We start from the raw sequence: 13368 nt of genomic DNA on the forward strand, positions 1-13368 counted from the left end.
CTTTAGGTGCATAGTATTTGTTGTATATGGGAATAAATCATTCAGCAACCAAAATCGACAACGATATCTCGACGAAGTCTAAGATTCCATATCTTCGTGGAACATTTTGTGAATTACTTGTTTTATACGTGGCATTTTTGTCACTTATTCTGTCCATACACTTTTCTGCCCATGATCCAAAAGCATAGACTCTGTAAATTGTGTCAAAAAGGGTTGCAAACGTCTTGTGCCAGACACATGCCTTGTTCCATTCCATCCATTTCCTTTACTTCACTTCTCTCACGACGCAAACACGTTATTACCGTTAAAAGGCGAAGCGGTAATTCCTAGTCAATGTCTCTCGTAATTTTCCTCCTCTAAAGCCTCAATCCCATCGCTAAGACGGGACCGGAACATCGTCGTCTTAAAAGCATCGAAGACGGTTTAATGGAACGTCTTGGGATTCGCAAGTCTTATCTTTGAGTAGTTCTTTTGTGAGGACAAATTGTAGCACCGGAGGCGAGATCGTGCTTCAAAGGGAACGTACTAGTTTCTGGTACACTGCACAAACTAGAGATGTCTGTAACGCTTGATAAAGCAGGACTAGGTAAACCACAAAGGGAATAGGGATAGATCTGTGTCACTAAGACTTGGAAATGAAAGCATAGAAATAGGTGACAAAAACGGGGCACTTTCAGAAGCAAGTTGTGATGAACTACAAAGACTACAAGATAGTATAGAAAAGGTATATATAGCAATATTGATGCCTTCCGCGTACGCGTCAATTTAAAGCTTGTAAAACGTTTGCGATAACGCTATGAGTCGTACAAACAAGCTTCAAATCGTGAAAATCATATACAACAGGAACATTTTCAGGAACGTTTTCCAAATCAAAGAAGACTGAAAAGACAACAAATTTATGTTTGGTTTACCATGTTCTGTGTGTTCTGTGTGTTCAGTCATAATTGTTCAACATTCCTGACCACTAAGATTATGAAGGCAGCTTTTTTTGCACGTTCGCATCGGTTTTGACATGCCCTGAGGCTGTCATCCATATAATCAAATCAACATGGTCTCTACACAAAGTAGGGGACACAGTTATCTTGCATTCTAACCGTACGCTATCTTAAGGTGGTATCTCACTGCATTTGGGGCACCGGCGCGGCACTGCGGGGTTCGTTCACTGCGGCACTGTTTTGTTATTTTCTCCAATTTTGCCTAATTCGTAAAAGTATGACGTAGAAGACAACAAAACACGCAAAAATTAAGGAAATTCGTTCTTCATTTCTGAAATTCGTTGAGTCATCTTCGAACCCCGCAGTGCCGCACCGGTGCCCCAAGTGCAGTGAGATACCACATGGTGGGAACACAGTTATTTTGCATTCCAGCCAAACGCTATATTAAGACAGTTGAAGTAGTTGGTAATTCAGAACGCGAAAACAATTTTTGGTGATATAAACGAGTTACGCAACTGGCGTAATATTTCAGCAATATCTCCTTGGTAAATTGCTTTTATTATGTCGTAAGAACGAAGGAAAGACGTCAATGTGAAAAGTGCAAGTGCAATGGAAGCCTGCATGAGCATCGGTGGAGAATGCAAATGTCGTGACTTGTGAACAACGACTGGTCGTGACTTGAAAATATGAACTTTCTGAAAGTCTGGACCGAATCGTGAAATGAAATGTGATAGTAGAGAAAATAAGAGTTGGACAATAGGTTTTCTTATTAATAACACGTTTCGGTCTTTAATAGTGACATTTAGAAATCCCGAGTTCTGATGAATTTCACCAATTTTGAGACCAATTTAACAGTAAAAAGAATCACTTTAACAGTAAAGTTAATCAAGCATTGCAGTTGTCCATATGCGCCGTAGCCTTAATTTCCGTCCGTTATCAATGAGGTATAAGAAAAGAGCGCATCGAATTTTGGACTGTCCTACTGCATGAAGTATTCTTCATAGTTCAAGTCACGAAAACGTGTCTTCAGAAATTTGGCACCTCAACGTGAAACAAAGTTTTATCTCCGTACCTTTTCAATATAGCGCCTATCACGCTGCCTTGGGGGAGTTTTCTTTCTATATTTACGTTGCAATTAGTTTCCCATTTGAAAACACTCCATCGTAAGTACATGCAGTGGGTGTGTTCCAATCTTGGTACGCTTGCCATTTAAAAGCGGCGTGCTTCTTTTACAACGTCTTATGTTATCTTAGTTACCACATAAAGCATGGCGTCCACCACGCCTTACGGAGCAATATAAGACTACCATTAAAACAGGGCCAATTTTATTACTCCTAGTGGACTATTATGAACAGCAGGCTGCCTTGGCATGGTTTGTTGAGCGCTCGTGACTGTGCATTTTTAGTGTCGATTTTCTTGCATGGAGGGAGGCGTTTTATTGGGTATTCGTGGGATTACGTGTGTTTTCACAATGATGATTATGATACATGTCAATGTAGCGCAATTTGTTACCTGCAGACCTGTATGTTGGGTTAAGGTTTCTGAAAATGTGAGTATGGTCAGTTAACCCTTAACAGATCAAGGTATCGGCATAAGTTGTTCCTGTAGTTTATATGGCATCTTATATACATTATAAATTGCAATGGACATGGAGAGCAATGTCCACCGTGCACCAAGCCTACACATACATGTATGGACAACTGTAATGCATTATTTTACTTCACTTTCAAGGGGTTCAAATGTGGTGTCAAGGCGACTTCTACACGCAATACTCTAGATGTAACACTGCACAACGCATTTTTCAGTTATTGCTTCGATCAATTGTTTCCGTAAACAACAAAAAAATGATATTTCGTTTAGTCTGTGTTAACTTGTCTTAGCGTGTGTCCGAACTTGTCTGAATATTGTAGAGTGACAGGAAGTGAAGTGGAAAATGGTGTAACCGGAGACTAGTAGGATGGGAAGGTCGATTTGGCTCGGGTCCAAAGTTGTTCCTGCAGGCTGGCAGGAAAATGCATTCTATGAGACAGAATTAGCGACAAATTCATAATAATGACTACAGCTAGAAATTAAAAAGAAAAAAATCACAAAGGTATGAGATATTCAAATTTTTTTATTCTTAACTTGAAAAGGAAACATTTATGTTTGCGATGTCTATTTATTTTACTTGCTCACCGGAAGACATTTATCAAGATTACAGACCATAATCGTGTGATGATTGTAACCTTCTACTGGAAGTTCTAGCTAGTTGCACATGACATTTCCGTGATCATCGGTCCCAACTGTTGATGTCACGTCAATGACGCCTGACGCTTTATGTCTTCGTCAAAGGAACTTAGTACGCTTGATATGAACATAAAAGAACTTCATGAGTATTAGACTAAAATTATTAAGAGTACTATTTCACATACTGGTAGATATGGGCATACTTTTTCATAGACTTTTCGGAGTGCCGAATTGAATAACTAAAACGTTATTATATAATAAAGACTTCCATAAGGTATAGTTGTTGACGGCAGCCATGAGACAAAATTGCCCTGAATATAAAAGAACTTAGTGAGTACTAGAGTAGTTGGAAAATTATTAAGAGTACTTTCTCACCGACTGGTAGGCATGGACGTGATTTTTGATAGACTTCTTTTCGGTGTGCTGAATTGAATAATCACAACGTTATTACATAATAAAGATTTCCATAGGGCATAGTTGATGACGACACATAAGAGAAGATTGCCCCGTAAAGTGGCAAATTATGAGGTCTGCCGATACAATTTTACGTTTTACATGTTCCTTTATTGGGTACATGTAATCAGTGTCCTTCATGGTGCTTTTCACAGGATGATATGGACTTCATGAACTTCAGTTTACTATGTATGGAGAAAGTTCTTTAACTGATAAAATTCTACTTGCATATCTCTGGTCCGATTCACACTAGCGTAAAAAAGGGGCTTCAACGATTAATCTCCAAGCAGATCCTACGATAGCATAAGATAGTATCAAAAGATGGACTAGGATTGTGCATTGGCTTCACTCCTAGGTTTGCTATACTACTTTGCCAGCCTTTGCTGTAGGATCTACTTGGAGAGTATCCTACGATACCCATCGTGCGACTGCTGTCATACGACAGTTATTATCCTGCCGTGGCTCTCATGTGAACTTTTGATAAAGATCGCAGAAAAACGATAACTTCGGTACTGCAGATGATATTGCTACTGTTTCAGACCCACAATATATATCGTAGTACAGGTCAGGTAGCTCTTGGGAATCTACCTAGCACCAAGGACGTTAACGTCCTTGCTAGCACACACTCCGCACCTTACATTTTCTTTGCAAAACAACGTGCCAAACATTTGTTCTATTTAACGTTATACAAAAATGAAGTAGTTTTCCTTCAGGCCTACTTATTCAATTTAAGTCTCTACTGAAAGCAGTTATTTCTGAGAACAATTTCAATTCTTTAAGGAATGGCTTTTTGTCTTCTGGGTAGAATACTCCAGGGAGTGGGCGAAAGTGCTGTAAGATCCCTTCCGGGCATACTGTAGCCAAGGAGGCGGGCTTGTTGGTCTGCTGTCGTCTGGCAACTAAGTTAACACAAACTTAGTGTAATCCGTACAGCAGACAACAAGGCGAAGCCTAGGTAGCCAGTGGTCTTTTGAAAATACACAGTAAGTGCGTTGACATTTGGGGAACTACTTCAGTCTATGCAGGAATATTATGTCTAGAGCCTTTGAGAGGGTGTTGAGGATATGTAAATATATTGCGGACGTTCTTTTAGCGCCTGGTGAATGCCAGAATGGGGCAGAACTCATTTTATTCCTTTTGTCAGTTTTCCAGACACTTCAAACATGTACACACATACAAGTAATGTTACATGGATTTGAAAGAAACTTACTGAAGTTCTCAACTCAGTAAATGTAAGAAACAAACACAACAAAATGTGTAGTGACAAAACGTTTTGACTCACGTGCCCTTCAAATCACGTGGTTGCAAGTTGTCGGCCATGTTGGAAATCTTGCAAAGCATGATGGTAGTTCTTTGTAACTTATTTTTCAAGTACTTTCATTTGGCGCACTATTTCTGATGAATTGTCATATCGGGTTGGCTACTGTAAATGCAGAAATTTTCGCGGTGGATTTATGTTCGCGGTTTTCGCGGCGACCACTTAACCGCGAAATTAAATCCACCGCGAACATTTTTCTATTAAGGTATTAGACTGCAGTAGATGGTGTTACCGCGAAATTAAATACGCTGCGAAAAGTCATTTTTCCCGCTACCGCGAAATTAAATCCCCGCGAACTTAAATGCATTTACAGTATCCCTTTTCTGACAACTGTTGTTGTGTCTTGTATATCTGTTATCACACACACACACACACCAAAACACACATACACACCCAAAGACACATGCACACCAAAACAATACCTCCATTTTTCATGGAGGTAACAAGGAGTAAGTACAAATGCAGTTCTTGAAACATCACCTGTTTATTGGAAGGCTTTGAAGGCACTTGCCACAAACAAAAACAATATCAGAATCAAACATTGTGATGTGGTAACCAAACAAACAATACAGTATACAGTACTTTGAATAGTGTTTTCATGTAAACTGTAATACATGAATGCATATGTGTTGCAAAGATGGTGTGCTTTGGAATTATGTGCGTTTTGCTCTTTTGCTGTATCTTGGATACTGCACAAGAATGCTAAAACCAAAGAATAAAGTTCCCGATAAACACATTTCCAAGACATAGCCTGCATAAGATTGGGTTTATCAGTTCCATACAACACAAGAAAACTATGGTATTGTAATGAACCTAAAAGCCAAACAAAGAAAATAGAAGGTAAACAAATTTTATAGCAACTGCAGCAAATGTAGGCTCTGAAGCCTAAATGTAATATTTTGCAGATTTAATTGCAGGAGGAACTTAAGAAAAAAATCAGCTCTTCTAGTCTCTGAGACTTAACCATGCAATGTTGTTGTTATTATTGACAAAATGTCAACTACACGAATTTTAAGTAAAAGGAATGGAATCTGAAGAACATTACCAAAAATATTGGAAGGGAGTAAAAGCAATAAAATTTGTGGGCATTCCAATACAATCTTAAAAACGTCAAATCTGCACAAGCAGTACAGTAATAAGTTGCTGCTGCTGTGAAAATACATGAAGTAACATTACCATTCCAGTAAACTGCACCCAATTAGTCCAAATATGTAACATGCATTGGCATAATACCGGTAGTAAGACTTATACCGGTAGATTAAAAATACTGGAACTTAAAGAGATCTACACATGCAACAATAGTTATTTCTCAGCTGTGCACACTTCAGACATCTAGGTGTCCAATACATCATTTACAAAGCATCGATAACAATGCATTCGAAGACAACAAGGCCAATAGTTTTCAGTATCTTTTTCGGGGTAGGCAGCTCGTCGTGGGACGAACACACTGTCACATTCATTGCCAAATTACTGAGATCATAATTACACATGCTCACGGCACAAGACGAACATGATTCAACAACAATCTTAAATTTCTGTTGGTGACCTACAACTCATGTAAAAGTGTGAAGAACCGTTGCATAATAGCCCGGATCTACGACTGAATGGGCAGAATTGAACGTACGCAGCCATTTTCCCGCCATTTTTATATCTACGCTAGCAGTGAAGTGTTACGTCATAGCGGTTGTGACGGACAGGAGTTAAATGAAAATTCTTGACAGTATACGTCCGTTTTCTCATGACATTTTGTATGCTCATGCAGGTTTATGTTTTATGCATTTACTGACAGAAAAGGAAGGAACATCAGAGGCTGTATAAATGTACATAGCGGCAGTTAATTGTGCCGTGTTTCTTCCTACCGGTATTTTTTACCCCCTCCCAACCACGCGCCCGTTCGCCGTGTAATTCCGCGGCGTGTTACAATTACAATATTACGCTTTTAGCAGGACAAGAGTGGCAGAAAAGTTACACAGAAGAAGTGGCAAGGGTAACCTATAACAGCAACATGTAACTGGAGAAAATGATGCGTTGACAATTTGTCAAATCAGTATGGCTAGAGAAATCGTCGTAAACGTACCGGTATTATGATAATAGATGTTAAAGCATTAAATTCATTCACTAAAAGTCCATTATTGTAAGTGTTGCTGTAGATTGCTGGAAAACTGACATTAATGACTGCTGTTCAAAACAATAAAATTAAAAAGACTTCTAACATTACCACATCATTGTGCCATAAATCCTTAACAACCATATTTAAGCCATCATATAAAATGCATATGTGAACGACAAAGAATATGGACCCATAACCAATCGAAAACAGAATATTTCATATTCAACAATGAAGCTTCTTCATTTCCATAATACATAATAAAAGACACTTTGACAATTCAGTTAAACTTTGAACAAGCAAGATTCACCTAAAATATTAACTCTTCTTGAACGACAGATTTCAGATACCATAAAAGCATAATTTCTTTTAACAATGCCAATGCACAGCACAAGTCATGACTCAATGCATCATGGGATACCCTCATTTGCATTGCTGCCCTCTCATTGGCTACAGCAGCTGGCTAGCAGCTTATAAAATAAATACTCTTTTTAGAAAGCTAAATATAATCTTTTAGAAATCCTTTGTACATCATAGCATCCCTACTTCTCTTGTGGCAAATGCTAGAAGCATGGCCAAGCACACCAGTATGGTTAGAACAGTCACTTTTTTCAGGACAACTTTCAAGTCCTTTGGAAGAAGATATGCACTGAATTCTGTTGTGAGATGGAACAGGATGTATGATATCATCATGTAGATGATTGTAGCAACCACAAAGTTCATAAGAGGGTAGTCTGGAATGTAAACGATAAGCTGTCTTGCGTTGTCCTGCATGTAGACATGAAGTTGTGAGATGTAGGTCTCTAACGTGATTTTTCCAAGCCAAGCGAACAAGTCCAGGTGATAGGATCTCATCAGAGGGAAAAGGTTCCTGAAGAAGATATACGATAGGATGGGGATCCACGATGTGTATGGATGGATGGCGTTGTAATCAAACTTTTCTTTTGACGCGATCGACGTATGCCAGATCACCGCCGCTACAAGGAAAACAGTACTAAGCACGAACTTGATCATCACGGCCAATCTCTGCTCGTTTGGGTCGGCAAACTTCTTCTCTAGATACTTGAGAAGTTTTTCGTAGTTCGGGTAGTTGTAGGCGCAGAGCATCCCTATGAGAGTCGCATGGTGGTCGAGTCCTGCTCGGAACATCCACTCGTGCATGCCTCCCTTGTAACCCAGGATGAACCTGAACAGAGTGAACAGCGTTTCCCCGACGTGAGGTACGTCGAAGATGACTGTGTTACAGACGAAGTAGACGAGGAATTTTGCCGCCATTTTCCAGCGGTGCTGGTTCCATGAGGACAGGACGCGCATGAATGCGTAGACAGACAGGAACCAGTAGGTGTGCATGGCGCAGATGTAGTACAGCATGTACTCATTGTTGGTGACCACACAGACACACACCACCAGGAAGTTGAGACGGAACAGCATCTTCAGTAGCCTCCAGAGGGAATAATCCTTCCGCACCCAGAAGAACGAGAAATTACCTGGAAAATAGAGATTCAAAAATGACAAATTGCTCGCGGTTTGCTATCGTATATCATCAACAGACAAGTAAGACACATCAACAGACACAATATATGAAGTACTAGAAGTAATAGAATGTTCATTGTAGGAATACCAAAAGTTTTATTACAATTTTTATCATAGATATTAATTTTCTTTTCGCACAACCCTTCAATAAAAAGAGAGTAAACGGTGTCTTTCCATAACACTGCATCATTTTCTTACAGAAATAGTTCAGAAAATATGGTGATACCAGAAGTATACAAAATAATTTCTCGACCGTGAGCATTGATGGCTGTCTTGTCCTTGTATTATCATTCTTCACAGAATACTGTAGACTAAGTCTTTGGAAGTGCTTTGGTGCATCTAAACTTACCGAATCCTGTCATCCAAACGTAGCAGGCGATGAAGACCCTGATGTAGTTGTAAGTCTCCTTGGCTGCGTAGTAGTGGTACCACACAAACATGACCTGCATCCAGCCCTTCCACTCCTCTGTCTGGTCCCTATAGAACAACAAGTGCAGTTTAGAATCTCTTCAAATACCTCTATCAACATGTTTCGGGCTGTCTAGGCATTCGTACAACTTCTATGAAAAACACACAAAGTACACTGCAAAACAAGTATATATATATATATCTTACACTTACACTTTTTGTTCAACCAACCAACAGTGCACTATGCTTTTCATAAGCTTTGCTCCAGTCCTTTTTGGATAGCGCTTCATGTGTTTTCTTAAATTGATAACAGTCTATGTTTTCAAACAGTGCTTTATGCTGTTATCATAAAATAAATACAAATGCTTCTGTACCAAGGTATATCATGAAAAGAGGCCAAAATATAGAACAACCAGTCGCTCACAAACGGTGACAGTTGAAGAATACAGAAACAGGTTTGCTGAGCTTTGAAAAGTATCTAAATGAATGATATCTTCAGACATCTCACCTGTTGAGAACTGAGCTAGTGCAGGGTTTGAGGGTGAAACCTCCGGCCACAGCAAACAGAAGGAAACACAGGAACAAGAACAGGTCCCTCGAGTACGTCCGTTCCCGTCTGGGGAAGATGTGGTCGTAATCACACAGGTAGAAGTACAACAGAATTCCTCCAAACACGACAAGATACTTCAGTAGGTCGTCCAACTTTGGCGGAGGCTTGACTTTTGAGAACGTTTTCGTTGCCGGTTCGCTACCTTCCTTCGCTGCTTGAGAAGTAACGTCGACTTCTTTGACGGCAATCACTTCTTTCCCGTCTTCACTGCTATTGGCCTGCTTGTCGTTTAAGCTTTCTACTACAACAGTGATTAACTCGGGTGTTGTCGTGACATTGCCATCCGATACTTTGACCTCTACGAAGCTTTCCTGCTCATTTTCTGTGATACCATCCGTAGCAGGAAAGAACCAAGTCCGGCTGTTATACAACAGTCTGACGATTGCGATGATTATTGCTGTAATCCATAGGTAGAAGAATGCGAGCTGTATTAGCGTGGGTTTGAGGGTGTCGACAGACGCGACCGTTGGGTCCGGCAGGAGACCCATGCGCTCGTGGAGGATGCTGAGGGCGGTCTCCTGGGACGCCTCCCGTGGCGTCCGGTGCCCTCTGACCTGGAACTTGGAGTAGAAGTTCATGGCGTAGGCTGATCACAGCAGAAGAGGAACTCTTGACGTAGTCAGCTCATCTACTGTAGCACACATTCTGTAGTCACCTGGAGTTCATCAGGCATGGGTCTGAAATGGAAACAAAAACCATAAGTTATGATATTCCATGGAAAATATACTATACAAGAATGCCACCATAAAGATACCAATAAAATATAATATGTTCTGACATCCCTACGTTACAATATCCCCTCCCTAACCTAACCATAACATATACATGTAGGGGTGTTGGAGCTGGGAACATAGGGGCATCAGACAATATCAGTATCACAATATAGGGCATAGGGCTATCCTAAACACATATATTAACAGTGGAGATCATAAAGCCCTGTAATAATCCTAAAATTAATCAAGCAAAACATACTAGTACAAATGTATCTTGTTTAATTTCCTACAAAAGAATGCTCTCCAATACACTCTAAGAGTCTTCACACGGACATTTTAGTATATCAACCCGTTTTAGCAAGCATGTGTACAGTCAAATGAACACACACCACAGCCTTTGTTTACCCAGTCTCTATCCCCATCAGTAGCATTCACTGCTCTATCAGGCTGTATTCATGACATGTAGATGGGATGAGTCACTCCTGTCCACACTGCTAACCCATCTAATTTACTCCCGCCCCTGTCCCAAGGGACCCAACCCCCTGCAGTCCTGTTATGCAGAACCATACCATCCTCCTGGCTTCGCTAACGATTTCCGTTACGTCGAAAACCCTTTCGTGAGATCCTGGTGATAATGATGGTGTGACGGGACTTCCTTACACAGTTTTGCCATGGAAATAAGACATTAGCGGGTTAATTTGTATTTTGTGTGGGTCGAGATGGAAGCGACGCTGCATCGATTGTGTGATTAGGAGAGTCTGCTGCTTATCATGTCGTGTTAATGGTACAGATCGGTTGATCACTTGGCGTAATTGAGCTGGAATTTCGGACGTGTTGGATCGCAAAGGAAAGAACTTTGATCATGTACTTTATCTTTAGAGATGGGATCCTTGAACCATGCTTTTTTGGTGTTGTTGTTTTCAATTACCCCAATCTTTCTACGGTTAACTATCTGGTCTCCTTTTGAAAGCATATTGACTTTGAGCTTAGAACAGAAAAAGAGCTTAGAACAGAAAACTACTCTCATATACATCAAGTCTACCAGCGTCACTGTCAATTCAGAAAGTGTCAGTGGTGAATCTTTAATTTAGACTACTACCTTGTGACTTAACTGATCCATTGTAAATATGACAATTTGTTTGGCCTTTGGCATCAAATGGAGAATTTTTAGATATACCATACTGTTTGTTGCAAGAAAATGAAAAAAATTTTCTCAAAATCCAAGATCTACCTAGATTTCAAAAGTGTGATTCTTTAAAATGACTTATTAGACCACTGCCAACAAATATTACTTAGCATGTATGATCCCTCATTAATAAACAAAAGTTCACTATCTCCAGAAAAAATGAAACCAAATACAGTCAAACCTGCCCAAGACGACCACCCGGAGGACCGGAAAAAACGGTCGATTTGGACAGGTGGTCGCTGAGAAGAGTATCAACTCAAAACATGCCCGATGCAAAGTATAAATGGTTTCTGTTGTGACTAATGGCAAATAGCAAGCACACTGCACGCACGCAAAGAAGCGAGGTCTTTAATGTCAAATACAACACGCACACTGTAAACTGTAAATTTAACCCCAAAATCCGACGCAAACTGGCCGATTTCGGCACAAAATCGCGCCAGTTATCATCAAAAATCGATGAAAACCTCAATTTTGAACATGATGCGGTCGTTATGGGTCCCAATTTGGGCCGGTCGCGGTCGTGTTGGCCAGGTGGTCGTTGAGAAAAGGTCGCTTAATGCTTACGTCAATGGGAAAATAAATCGGGACCGAGCAAAAGCGGTCGAAATGGCCAGGTGGTCGCTGAGAAGAGGTGGTCGCTCGGGCAGGTTTGACTGTAAAATGATAAGCCTTCCTAACAGACCTGACTTTTGAATGCTATGGAAGGAACGTACCAGTCTTAATACCACACATGCATAATTTTCCGCCTAAAAATGTCAAAGGAACCAAAGTCACAAACAGCAATCCGTCACTGTCACTGGTGCCCTCCTACAGCTCTGCCCAGCTTATTTGTGAATGATTAACATTTGATGGAGTTGTCAATCAACCATAGCGTTCAGTCAAGTGGTCATATGTAGGGGAACGTCTGCAACAGGGTCTGTGAGATTGAACAGTTGGGAGTTTGGTTGGGTACGGTGTGATCACAATTGTTGTAGGATGGGGAACGTTGTGTCTTTGACAGAGCCAACCAAATACCAGAATCTACAACAGCCCAAATTTTGTATGACATACAAGTACAAAATGTATGCACAAATATCTTAAAAATTCCCTCAATTGGCAATAGAATAGTCGAACAATAAATGTCAAAATGAACAGATTGCGGTGATAATTTTCTATGTTAAACAAACACTTTTTTGATATGTCATTGATCAAACTGTCTGTGCCCACTATATTTTCTTCTTTAGTGTCTATTCACTGGTCTGTATACTTGACATTTTTAGGTCAGTTGTGATGAAGATTTAGGAACTAATTTCTGATTGCAATCAGAGATGCCTTTTTTTAAAGGTCCAAAGAGAATTGCAAATAGCTGAATCAGTGATTGGTGCTTGATAATACTACTGTTAAGAAGCTACCATTCCCTGGAAGGGGTTACATCCTTATGCTTAGACAACCCTTTGTTCAAACATGCTTAATTCTGTTCCAACACACCCAAACCCTAACCCTAACCCTAGCCTTAACCTTAGCCCTAGCCTTAGCCCTAACACTAACATAAGGGGCTTCGGAACATAGGACTGTTCCCTGTGGAAAGAGGCTGTGTTTGCTGAATTCAGTACAGTGTGAAGTAAAGCTTTCCGTGGTCTCGGTCTGTGGTCTTTTCCATTGAGAAGAATAATTTCTCCAGGAAGCTAATGACCAAAATTGTTGTTACTAATATATTTCATTGCTCAGTTCATCATCTCATGAAAGCGCAACTCACATTATGTAACACAGCAATACAGGGAAATAAAAAGATATCTATTGTAAATACACATACAGAGCAATGCAGACCACTTAAAGAGAGCTTTGACAAGTATTTTTTCTAAAGAGATCCCATGATGTAAGACTACTGAGTTAGAGGTGA

At 40.2% G+C, this 13368-nt stretch overlaps 1 protein-coding gene across 9 annotated transcripts in view; it reads right to left on the minus strand.

The window, feature by feature from the left end:
• Positions 1–7035: 7035 nt before the first annotated feature.
• LOC118404490 (protein REDUCED WALL ACETYLATION 2-like) overlaps positions 7036–13368 on the minus strand; it is a 103103-nt gene continuing 96770 nt past the window's right edge. For all 9 annotated transcript variants that reach the window (XM_035803588.1, XM_035803580.1, XM_035803581.1 and 6 more), the window contains 3 exons: positions 9489–10267; positions 8922–9049; positions 7036–8526 (listed from right to left, as the gene is read on the minus strand). In XM_035803588.1, coding sequence (XP_035659481.1) covers positions 7571–8526; positions 8922–9049; positions 9489–10168 — 1764 coding nt within the window. In that variant the 5' untranslated portion in view covers positions 10169–10267 and the 3' untranslated portion in view covers positions 7036–7570. The remainder of the gene's footprint in view (positions 8527–8921; positions 9050–9488; positions 10268–13368) is intronic.

This window comes from Branchiostoma floridae, chromosome 17 (assembly GCF_000003815.2).
Source record: "Branchiostoma floridae strain S238N-H82 chromosome 17, Bfl_VNyyK, whole genome shotgun sequence".
NCBI lineage: Eukaryota > Metazoa > Chordata > Leptocardii > Amphioxiformes > Branchiostomatidae > Branchiostoma > Branchiostoma floridae.